The sequence below is a fragment of the Penicillium odoratum genome, assembly GCF_028828045.1.
Source record: "Penicillium odoratum strain IBT 22623 chromosome Unknown utg000006l_segment0_segment0, whole genome shotgun sequence".
NCBI classification, from domain to species: domain Eukaryota; kingdom Fungi; phylum Ascomycota; class Eurotiomycetes; order Eurotiales; family Aspergillaceae; genus Penicillium; species Penicillium odoratum.
This window is the reverse complement of record NW_026643148.1, coordinates 3,699,088-3,710,260: the sequence shown is the minus strand read 5'-3', so window position 1 is coordinate 3,710,260 and position 11,173 is coordinate 3,699,088. Positions and strand designations below refer to the sequence as shown.

The 11,173-nt window shown below is 48.5% G+C and overlaps 6 protein-coding genes across 6 annotated transcripts; 3 read left to right on the top strand and 3 right to left on the bottom strand.

The window, feature by feature from the left end:
* Positions 1-33: 33 nt before the first annotated feature.
* Positions 34-1,902, bottom strand: N7520_009760 (uncharacterized protein; the record flags this gene model as incomplete). Its single annotated transcript, XM_057143694.1, has 1 exon — positions 34-1,902. The coding sequence occupies one exon, from the start codon at positions 1,900-1,902 to the stop codon at positions 34-36; it is 1,869 nt and encodes a 622-aa protein (XP_056992982.1).
* Positions 1,903-2,426: 524 nt separating this feature from the next.
* On the bottom strand, positions 2,427-3,552 carry N7520_009759 (FPP/GGPP synthase family protein; the record flags this gene model as incomplete). The annotated part of the gene is made up of 2 exons (XM_057143693.1): positions 2,427-3,165; positions 3,245-3,552. 2 exons carry the CDS (start codon positions 3,550-3,552, stop codon positions 2,427-2,429), a joined length of 1,047 nt encoding a protein of 348 aa, XP_056992981.1.
* An 875-nt stretch (positions 3,553-4,427) lies between these two features.
* N7520_009758 (cell division control protein 14) lies at positions 4,428-5,414 on the top strand (the record flags this gene model as incomplete). Its single annotated transcript, XM_057143692.1, has 2 exons — positions 4,428-4,677; positions 4,795-5,414. 2 exons carry the CDS (start codon positions 4,428-4,430, stop codon positions 5,412-5,414), a joined length of 870 nt encoding a protein of 289 aa, XP_056992980.1.
* A 1,201-nt stretch (positions 5,415-6,615) lies between these two features.
* N7520_009757 (class I SAM-dependent DNA methyltransferase) lies at positions 6,616-7,541 on the top strand (the record flags this gene model as incomplete). Its single annotated transcript, XM_057143691.1, has 2 exons — positions 6,616-6,717; positions 6,771-7,541. The coding sequence occupies 2 exons, from the start codon at positions 6,616-6,618 to the stop codon at positions 7,539-7,541; spliced, it is 873 nt and encodes a 290-aa protein (XP_056992979.1).
* A 100-nt stretch (positions 7,542-7,641) lies between these two features.
* N7520_009756 (putative mitochondrial outer membrane protein (Sam35)) lies at positions 7,642-8,635 on the bottom strand (the record flags this gene model as incomplete). Its single annotated transcript, XM_057143690.1, has 3 exons — positions 7,642-8,037; positions 8,102-8,341; positions 8,399-8,635. The coding sequence occupies 3 exons, from the start codon at positions 8,633-8,635 to the stop codon at positions 7,642-7,644; spliced, it is 873 nt and encodes a 290-aa protein (XP_056992978.1).
* Positions 8,636-9,141: 506 nt separating this feature from the next.
* On the top strand, positions 9,142-10,841 carry N7520_009755 (copper fist DNA-binding domain-containing protein; the record flags this gene model as incomplete). Its single annotated transcript, XM_057143689.1, has 3 exons — positions 9,142-9,176; positions 9,233-9,393; positions 9,442-10,841. 3 exons carry the CDS (start codon positions 9,142-9,144, stop codon positions 10,839-10,841), a joined length of 1,596 nt encoding a protein of 531 aa, XP_056992977.1.
* Positions 10,842-11,173: the final 332 nt, after the last annotated feature.

Sequence of the window (11,173 nt, the reverse complement as noted above, 5' to 3'; positions counted from 1 at the left end):
TCAACAGTCTTAACTCTCTTCAGCAAGCGATACTTATTCATCGTTCATAAGACCATGAATATAAGGCTGTTCATTAGCATAGCACTGAATTTCCTGTTCCTTGGGAATAGTGCCATGTAGAATGTAAGCTTTTGCAACTCGATCCGTGCAGTCCGACCTAGCACGTCTAGAGCTGTGTCCATAAGCGTGATTAACAATCAACCGGGCATTCTGTCCCATCTCAGCTAGGAGTCTTCTTCCATTGCGTAAGGGCGTTGCAGGGTCATATGGAGAAGCGATAAGCAGAGTAGGAGTCTTGAGAGTGTGGTTAAGATCGCCTCGATACACCTCCGAAGGACGGTCCCAATAGGTATTATAGTGTCGACATGGCAGAACTGAGAAGAAACGCGAATTTCCAGCTATCCAGCTCCGGGTGGACATGTCCTCCCACAACTGATCCCACCAGTCAAGTCCGTCTGGAAGGGGTGCATCGTAGGCATCGGAGCAGATCACGAGAAATTCAAGCTCACTGGAACTTGGGGAATAGGGGTAGAATGGCTTCTCAGAATGGTCGCTCCACGAGAGGTCTAGAGCGTTAGCTGCTAGAGTCGCATTCCCCGCTTCGAGCTCATAGAGCATTTGTGCCGCCGCCGGCCACTCCATCGGCCTATACATAGTCCCATAGAGGACGCTCTGCACGAGCGCTGAATAAGTGATTAGAGAGGGACCACCTGATTCCGTATATGCGGATTGTGGGCGAACTTTGAGCGACTCGAGTAGTTGAGCCATGCGCGCTTCTAGCTGTGCAAGGGTAACGGGGCCATCCTGGTTAGGCAAAGGATTGGCCAACGCGCACCACTTCGGACCAGCATTAAGACACTCACCCAAGAACCCGTCTCGCCATGCATTTGTTGCGTTATCAAGAGCAGTCCAGCCAAATCCACCCAAGAGGCGATGATCCCTGACATATTCCGTACCGTCAAGTATCAAACGACCCGCTCGGGTGGGAAACATGTTGACATATGTCTGGCCAATCCCCGTACCATAGCTAACCAGGTATCCAGTGACTTCCTCTTCATGAAGTGCTTTTCGGATCTCGTCTAGGTCGCGTGCTACCGACGCCGTGCTGACGAAGCGACCAAAATCGCCTAGTCGTTGCTGGCAGGCAAAGAACGTGGCATTGTTCATGGCATCCACAGTTTCTAGCTGGGTCTTTGGAGCCTCCTCGCGATACCGGAGTGTTAGGAGTGGCCACCGGTCCCGGATACTGTCTTGGGGGAAACATGCGGCGGCGGGTAGTGAGAGATTCACACCGCGGGGATCCCACCCTAGCACATCGAGTTGGCCGTCACTGAAGCGATTCGTCATCTCCTCTGCAGTCTCCCAAAGGAAAGATGTTCCGCTTCCTCCTGGACCTCCCGGGTTTATAATGATAGTGCGCTCACTCCTGTAGCTCTTGAGTGGAAGCCTGGGGTCATTTCTATGGGCCAGGCCGGCGACCTGAAACTTGGTGACTGCAATGCGGACAATACGATGATCTGAAGAGTTGTGATAATCAAGTGGAAGATCCAAGTATCCACACAGGTATATGCCCTGGCCTGTGCTACCCCAGCTCCAATGGCTGGGATTGGGGTCGAAAAGGGCGGCCCATGATTGCTGCGGAGTAGAGTCATCTAGTGGTGGCGGACGACTGGTGTTGGTGCAGGGGAGAAACTGAAATGGGTCGTTCTCTTGTGGGAATAATCCATAGGGCAAGTCTTGGACTTGGGGATCGTGTCTGAAGACCCAATTATCCGCCGAGGTAGGCAATTTACCGAACCTCACTAGGCCCAGTGTCGCAACGGCTGCTGCTGCTATCCATAGAATGATTCTCTGAGGCCTTGATCGAGGATGATATGTAAGAGTGAAGTTTTCATTCTTCATCACGAAGTTTCTTGCGAATTAGTGTAATTTTTCTTCCCAAGGGGGCAATTATAGGAAAGTAACCCCACGCTCTGGGTGCGATGAGATGGCACGAATGGGTTGAAGCAGTTGGTCTAACGGGTCAGACAAACACATTAGCTGTGAGAATACTAGACGATACAATGAGACAGCGTGAAATTCAGATGACCAGGAAGAGTGATAATCTCGATGTTTGCTGAGGTTATCATTATTTTTGTTCCTCTCAACTGCGGGGTCGAGGGTGGTCAATATCACTAACTTGAAGTAGAATAGGCAACTATGATACAATATGAGACTAGTAGATACCGCTAGTAACTTCAAGAGTGTAAGGGAGATCTTGCTCTTGAAGATCAATTAGGAACTCATCTAATCAAGATACAGGGCTTCATTTGAGCGTCAAAGTCAATTTTAAAAGTCCATTCTGGTAGTATCATGACATCGTAAATCCGCTTCCAAATACTGTAGAAATCTTGGAAACAATATGTAAAGAGCAAGTCACCATCAGATCATGACTCCAGAGTCGAATTAACAATCTTATTCAGAACCGCCCGAACCATACTCCCATCACCAGCGCCATTGCTACCTGGAGTAGCATCAATCGCATCAATCAAAAGTAACGCCTGATCCCGATACCCCTTGACAACAACCCGACAATGCTCAAAGCTCCCCGTACTCTGCATGTACTGCACAGCATACCGCTTAACCTCTTCGTCAGTGGTCTTCTGCTTGAGAATACTAATAAGCTGATGACTCCCCGGATTCGAACGAATGCTATGAATAATCGGAAACGAGAATTTGCCTTCCGTCAGATCTTCGCACATGCCCTTGTTCTGCGTGTACGTCGTATTGGACAGGTTCAAATAATCATCGCAGATCTGGAAGATCAGGCCCAAGACATTCACAAGGCTGACACAGTCCTTACCCGTCGCGCTCTCTGCTTGCATTAGCTTCACCGCAAGTCTGAATAGCCCCCCCGTCTTGTTGCCCACCATCTCCAAGTATTCGTCCTCCGTCGGGCAAGTCAGCGTGTCGCGCCAGAAGAGGTCCATGCCTTGGCCGCGGTGTAGATTGAGGAGTTCTTTGACGAAGATGTCGATTGCGGCGGGATTGTTGAGTTTTTGTACCTCCTGCAGCGCGAGGAAGTAGACGTAATTGGCGCTGTTGATGGTTTGGGCTGTGCCGAAAATGTTGTGCGCGACGGGGATTCCGCGACGGAGGACGGAGCTGTCTTCGACATCGTCGATCCTGGAGGCGTAGATGTCAGTGAGATCCTGGAGGTGGGTTGGCAGAATAGCCTAAACTAGGTCCAGGAGGCCGAACTCACAGCAATGAGGCTGTGTGCAGCATAGCTACCACGCGCGTGATGATCTCCAAGCTACCAGGAGGGACCTGAAGCCAGGAGTTGAAGGCTTCGATCATCTGGCGCCGGACGTCCTTGCCTGGGTGCGCCTGGAGGTAGTCGTAGGGACCCATGAGAATCTCCTCGTTCCTCGGCGACCAAGTACCATCTTTGTACTTAGTGCCATCGACGCTAGATCTGTTGCGGCGGTGTTTTGACGGGCTTGTAGCATTCGCGGAGCTAGTACGTGGGGGAATGGAGCTTGGAGCTTCGAAATTCATATTGGAGGTCATGGTGACTGACGTAGTGAGGGGAAGAGGGGTTAAATAGTAAAAAATGAGGGGGGGAATGGGAGAGTGAATGTCAGAGACAAGAGGCAGCCTGGTTAGGCACTGGAGAAAACACAATTCATTGCCGTCGCGTGCGCCTTCTTATGCTTGGAGATATTCTTTGACACCCCTCATTTTTGGATTTTCCGAAGTCATCAAGTCATCCAATTCGAAGTGAATCTCAATGCGCGACCGCCAGTTGACTAAGCCAAACCTAATCTGGACAATGCCATCGGTTGCTTAGACAGAAATCCATGGATGCCTTATCACCGGGATAAAGGGAGATACACGTGTGATGAGAAAGAACATATCACATTTTACCAGTCACCTTGCAGGAAGTGGGGAGAACAATATTTAAAAAACCAAGTACCCTGGCGTCAACAATCCCTTGGGCTTAGTATTGTTTGACGCCTTGCAACGGTGAAAGAGAAGCATGCTATGGCAACCAAATTTTTTCCAACAATTTTTTTTTTTACTGGTTTTCCATACTTCAATGATATCAGAGTCTGATATCAGAGTCTAGAATATATATAGATAAGACTGAAACAAGAACAAGAACAAGAATAGTTAAACCCCAGATCATAAAACCGGTTTTTCTAATGTCAGACAAATAACCTTCAACTGCTGATGGCAGATCAATCCAAGGGGGTTGTCTGGGGCAACCGCCCTTTATTTACTTTATTTACTTCAGATCCGCATGACTGACCTCATCGCGAATCACGGACCACTTTTGGTCGATTTTGAAATGTTCAGCTGAAAGTTTGTTAAAGAGCTTCAGCCTCTTTTCTTTTTTATTACATTTGTTGTTTTTCTTTCCAACTTTTCTTTCTAAACCCCTCATGGAGAATTTACTGGCTCATTCATTCGATTATCTCTCCTCATACGAGCCTAGCAAGGTCCGCAAGGGCTTGCGACAGGTCGAGGGTCTACTTGCCCAAATCTGCCTCTCAAAGCCGAAGTCCACATCCGATCGGAGAAGATCTTACTTGACCACGGAATCGCAACCCGTACCAAAGGCACTATCCGAACTACGAGATGACCCGGCTTTTCGGGAATTTTACAAAATTCAAGATGGATTTCAATGGAATGGTGCGTTTCAAATTTTGATACCCGCTTTGAATTAATGGATCCTATCCATCATATGCAAAACAACCGCATATAAAAAAAAATATAAAAAAACTAAATCAACCAACTAACAACACACAGTCGCAATGCGCCTCGTATCCTGCCTCGAACACCTCCTCGGCCGCGGCAGCAACGGTACAAACGATATGTTGATAGTCTGCACCCTCGACTTAATCCAAGGCGCTCTTCTCCTCCACCCACCATCTCGTACACTCTTCGCTCGCGAAATCTACATGAACCTCCTCCTCGACCTCCTCGACCCAATCAACTGCCCAGCCATCCAATCCGCCACCCTGCTCACCCTCGTCACAGCCCTACTAGACTGTCCCACCAATACACGCACTTTTGAAGACCTGGACGGTCTTCTCACCGTGACATCTCTATTCAAGCAGCGCGCCACCTCGCGCGAGGTCAAATTAAAGCTGGTCGAGTTCTTGTATTTCTACCTTATGCCCGAGACTCCGATTCTGGGACGTGGCGCAAGCGCTAGTCCCCCACCCGGCCTGCAGCGCAGTCCGAGTAAGATTTCGTCGAGACCAATGTCGCAGAGCTCACATACCTCCGCGGGCGGTGGGAAGATGCTTCGGGATACTCGAACGACGGATGAGAAGCAGGCGATGCTGGGGAGGTACTTGAACAATGTTGAAGATCTGGTGGAGGATCTTAAAGAGACGGCTCCGTTCGGAGCAACGGTTTACTGATGACGGCGACTTTCCGAGTCAGTCTGGACAAGATGTATCATGTGACAGGGCCGCATTGTGGTTGCGATTTCCCCTCTTCCTTTCTCCTCACTCCCTCACATCCCTTTTTTTCTCCGCTTTTTTCTTCTCTTCAGCCCTTTTGTTCCCTTCAAGCCTTTGCATGTTCGATTCTTCACGAGCTTTACGTCCCGTCCGGTACGGCGTGGTTATGTGGACAAGACTTGACGTTATCTCCCGAACCCTGGATATTTGATTTGACTCGACAGATGTTGCTACACAGATGTTTTTGACTTTTGCATTTTCTTTCCTTTCGTCTGTTCTTTCATCCTCCAATTCCGGAATTTTGTCGACTCCCCAAGATCTTAGCATCTCCTTTTCCTCCTCTGTCTCTGATGGCGGCATGATCGTGAACGAATTTTTTTGTGACTATTTACCTAGGTAGAACCTTGAATGTGATGACCCAATACTCAACCCTTGCTTTTTTCTGTAGTGTTCCGTAGAATTGAGGTGGTTCAGGCGGGTTTCCAAGAGAACCGTTCCTACCCAAGGCCCATCAAGGGTTAAGTTTGTTTCAAGGTTGCTTTGCCAACTTCCAGTGAAGAAGGGGACTCTGAGGTAGAGAATTCCTTACCTCAACAGCTCATCTTCCTGCTGCCTATTAGACTTTATGTACGACTAAGAATATCTGGATATTGTCCTATAGTTTGAATGTTATCACACTTGTATACCAATTCAGGGTTGCAACTGCCGAAGCGATATATATTGATTTCTTGCGTGGGAAGTGGTATATCACGAAATGACCAAAGAGAAGAAGAAGGTAGTAAACCATAGAAGGTCCATTTGATAAGAAAGACGGAAGTAATGTTTCAAGGTTCGCGGGTGTCGAAGAGAAAGATTCATGGAAGATGGGAAACATTTGAACTCGGTGTCATTTCCTCCTTAGATGTGTCCTGATAGTGCAACCCTCTAGGGCTTGGAATTGTAAACACACTCTCTTGAAGGGTCTAAGATTTGGATGCTTGGAAAGTGTGATTTTAGGTAAACCTTGGCTCTTGGGACATCTTGGCTTATCCGGTGACTCAAAGTGAGTCAATGTCGGGATTTAGTCCACACCCAGATGAGTGGTGGAGTATATATCTCTCCGCTTTTTGCGTAACCTTGAGCATCACCAAGACAAAATCAGACAATTCAATTACTGAACATGCCAACAATCCAAGAAATGCTAGCTGAAAATCGCAGCACTCAAGATAATCAGTCAGTGAAGTATATCGGGACGGTAGAGGCATACGATAAATGGGCAGAGGTAAGTCCCGTCTGTCTCCACTCTTCAACTCACCCTCATACTTAAATATGCAGATCTACGATAAAGATGGGAATTTCCTCCAAAACCTCGACACCATCGAGATGCGTGTGCTGCTTCCCCGGTTCCTGGAACTCGTGAGTAGCCAGTTCCAATCACAGACGGATCAGCTCAAGATAGTAGATCTGGGATGTGGAACCGGTAGAAATACAATTCAACTGTTGAATGCTATATCCACAGCGCAGAAATGCTCAATTCCCGGGGCATGCTTTACACGGCAAGTTGAAGTTGCCGGCGTCGATGCTTCACCGGGGATGTTGGAAGTTGCGAAGACAGCGATTCAATCTGTCAGTGGGAATAAGGACATCACAGTTTCGCTGGACGTTTTTGATCTCCTGAAGCCGATCTCGGATAAGGCGCTACTTCCTACTTTCCTACAGTCTGGCGCAGCTGGGGTCATCTCTACACTTGTGCTTGAACACATTCCGTTGAAAAAGTTCTTCGAGAATGCCTCTGGGATTATGCAATCCAGGGCGTATTTGCTCGTGACAAATATGCACGCGGAGATGGGGGCACTCAGTCAGGCTGGGTTTACGGATCCGCAGACTGGGGTTAAGATCCGGCCTACGAGTTATTGTCACTCTATTCCGGAGGTGCTAGCAGCAGCTGAAGCGGCCGGGTTCCAAGTAGCACGCTTGGTCGAGAAAAGTGAAGCCGATGTTCTGGAGAGGGCGGTGGATGAGCAATTGGGAGAGATGCTGGGCGTGCGGGCGAAAAAATGGATTGGGATCAAAGTGTGGTTTGGAGTATGTTTTCAGAAGCTATAGCATAGCGTGATATAGTACAGAGAATGGCGTCACGGTGATCAAAGTAGATATTATTCAGATGATTTTCGCCGGATCCAGGGTAGTAGATAATAAAACAAGTCTAGAAAAAGCCCAAAAGTCTTTCCCGGTGTTGTACAAGGTTGGTATGCCCTCGGAGCAGCTGTGCCAATCGATTACGCTTCCAACCCATCCCCTCGTCTAGGATCAGATGTGTGTAGGCGAAAACGCTGGCATCGAAGAGGCCGGGGTTTGGCCGGCCGAAGAAGTGGTCGTCCTCGCCGAGCAGTGCAGATAGTGCCTGAAATGCGCTGGCTGCGTCGCCTTCCAGTTCTGCAACATCAACGTACGATGATGACTTGAGGAGCTCATCGCGGGCGGCCTTCTGGAGCTGGAATCCAAGGGCGGAGCGGACGAGTGTATTTGTGCTTGACGGGATCACGTAAAGCCGGCGGGCTACGGCATTGAAGTTCTCACTGTCCAGATACAGCATGTATAACTATTGTGAATTAGATCAGCAGTTGCACTATAGTTATGGTCACAAAAGACACTCCGATACATACCCATGCATTGCGTATCCGGTGGTCTAGGAGAGAGGCGTAGACTTCGAAGCGTAGGTTCAATTGCTGCTCCTCCTCGCAATGAACTTGTTCAATGGCCCATTTTTGAAGCTTGTGTGAAGGAACTGCATCCGGAGCATTGGTAGGAAGAGCTGGAAGCAGGAAAGGTAGGGCGCCAGTGGGTGATGCGTGGTTGTTAGACGGGGTGATCTCGAAGTCAACGCCAACGAATTTCAGGTACGCCTAGAATGACTAGGAATCAGTATGATGTGAAAAGCTTGTAAGAGATTCGCAACGAACCTGCCATTTGAGACATTGGGGATTGAATGAGGGGCGACCATGGCGCGCATTTTTAGGCTCAATGAAGACAAACAATTGATTATCTTGTCGTCGGGACGGAGAACGTTGCGGAATGTCGTTTTCAGGATAGGTGGCCAAAGGGAACTTGTCGAAGAGACGTTTAATTGGAGGAGGAACAGTGAAAATGGATCGAGTGTTGTTCTCAGGCTGTGCGCCCTCGCTCACCGTGGGAGACATTGTGTTGTTCAATACAAAAAGCAATCAATGTTGGAGCTTCAAATCTAAAGTGAGGCTAAGGGATTAGGTAAGCCATCCCCGCATTCATCCTGTCATTGTTCGAGTTTTTGACTTTCCACTTCTTTTACTCTTATACTCTGTTACTCTAAAAAACTTGTGATCTTTTAATCTTTGATTTCTTCTATCAAATTATCCAGTTACGTGGTTCCAGTACCGCTGGAGTGGTCGTCACCGATGACCCCGACCCCCGGTCTGTTCCGCTCGAGACTCCGAAAGATCTGACCTTTTGATTCCCGCAACCCCGCTCAACCTACACGATTCAATCTTGTCGCATATGGCATGATTACCTCTTATACCGAGAAATAACCCAATACATTGCACAAGGCAAGGCCTAGTCGAGCATCGAAACAGCATAACCATAAGCGGTAACACCGCGAAACGGCGCTCACGACGTTCCCATATCGACCTCGTCATCTCACGCTCATTCGGTTACTTACATTTGCAAGATGCCTCTTGACGAAGAAGGTGCCAAGTGGTCCTGGTAGGATATCGATCACCGGAATTCAAATTGACACCCACTGATTTGTCCGTACATAGCGAACCATGTATTCGTGGTCATCGATCGTCCAAATGTCAGCACTTTGACCGGCTGATGATGAAGGTACCCAAGGCTGGGCGACCCTTGGCCAAGTGCCCTCATCCCAAAGGTACTTGCAGTTGTCAGAAAACCTTTGCATTGATGGTCCGGATCCCGAAAGGTAAGGAATTTCGATTCTTCGCTCGGACTATATTAACCTTTTCACTAGGTTCATCCTGCGTTTGCCGACCGCTCTACAAAGTACCTGCGACCCCAAATGAGTCAGATCAATCAACCCCCGCTTCAGTGCCCCACGTCGCATCGCCGGCGCCAGGTAAAGTCCAGAAGTCGACAAGAAGACAGAGCCATATTCATGCGGCACCAGAGAAGATTGCCAAGGCCCTGGAAGCCATACCAGACAAGCTTAAATTGGAGGATGGGGCACCTAATTACCTGGCTGGTCTTCCTCAACACCAGCCCGATCTTAACGGAAACCATTCTCCTAATCCCAACGGCACCTACTCAGCCGCACCTGCCCAGGATTCCACCAATGACACGCCACCAAAGGCAAGTTGCTGTTCACGGAAACCAACGCCTCCACCTGTTCCACCAGTGGCCCCGAGCGCTGGAGGGTCATGTTGTGGTGCGAAAGCGAGTGCTTCTGTAGCACCCACTCACTCGAATGGACAGCAATCGAAGCCAGAGCAATCTAATGCCTGGAACGGCATGTCATACTCGAACTTCCCCCAACAATCATCATGGGGAAACTCCATGGCTTCTACGCAAGCATCTTTTATGCAGCCTTTCGGACTGCAGACTGTTCAAAGCCCGCAATTTTACATGGGAAATTACGCGCCAAATGTATCTTCTGCCTCATATCAAGACCTGATGAATGGGCTTGGAATCCCTCAAAGTTCCATAGCTCAGTTCGGCACCCATTCACAAAATAACTATGCCCCAGCAGCAACATCTGGCGATGGTTGTCATGATTGCAAATGTGGAGAGGATTGCCAGTGTCTAGGCTGTGCGGCTCACCCCTTCAACAACACGACTCGCCAGCATGTTCAAGAAATGGGTGTCATGATGACCTTTGACGGCGACGAGCATACGCCTGAAGCTATTGCGACTCCTTATCAAATGCAGTCCTACCCTTCCACTACTGCTCCAACACCCTTGACCCTTTACATGCATCAACAGTCCCCTATGGATAATGGCATGCACCAAAACCAAAATGTCTACGATTCATACTCTGACCCCAACTCGACCATGCCAAGTGGCTATTCCTCTCCTCAGACGACGCACCAAATGAACCAACAGCTAATGCACCCTTCAGAGTACTATACTCTGGAGTATCCTGTCGGAATACCCTCCGCCTGCTCCGACATCACAGGCAGTTGCCAATGCGGCATGGATTGCGCTTGTGTGGGGTGTCTCACCCACAGCGGCCACAATGGCGTGCATCTGGATACGTCTATCCCCGAAACCCCGATCGGCAATACCGAACACCAGATCTCGTCTGGTATGGTTGTTTCACCTTCCAATGGCTCTCATACTTCGCGCATTCCAGCCATGGGAAATGTCTCAGTGCCGTGCATGAGTCCACAACATTTCCAGACCTCGATGATATGATTAGAAACTGTCTGATCGATGGTTTCTTATCTGCCTTTTTGCTCCCTACATGATTTACGATCACCACTTAATGATACCCCACTTAGATATCTTCACCCTAGTGAATTTTTGAAATTCATATATTGAATCAATGCAAGCAGAATTCCCTGGTAGAATAACACATTTCATACGTGATTGCATACATACACATCCCTTCCACCTAAGCACGGGATTGGAAATAGGAGGCTCTCTACAAATCTAGAACTTCAGAACAAGCATTTGCATTCGGGGATATCATAACTCTAAGTAGAAAATATGGTACAAGAAAATATGACCACCCTCTTCAAGTAATA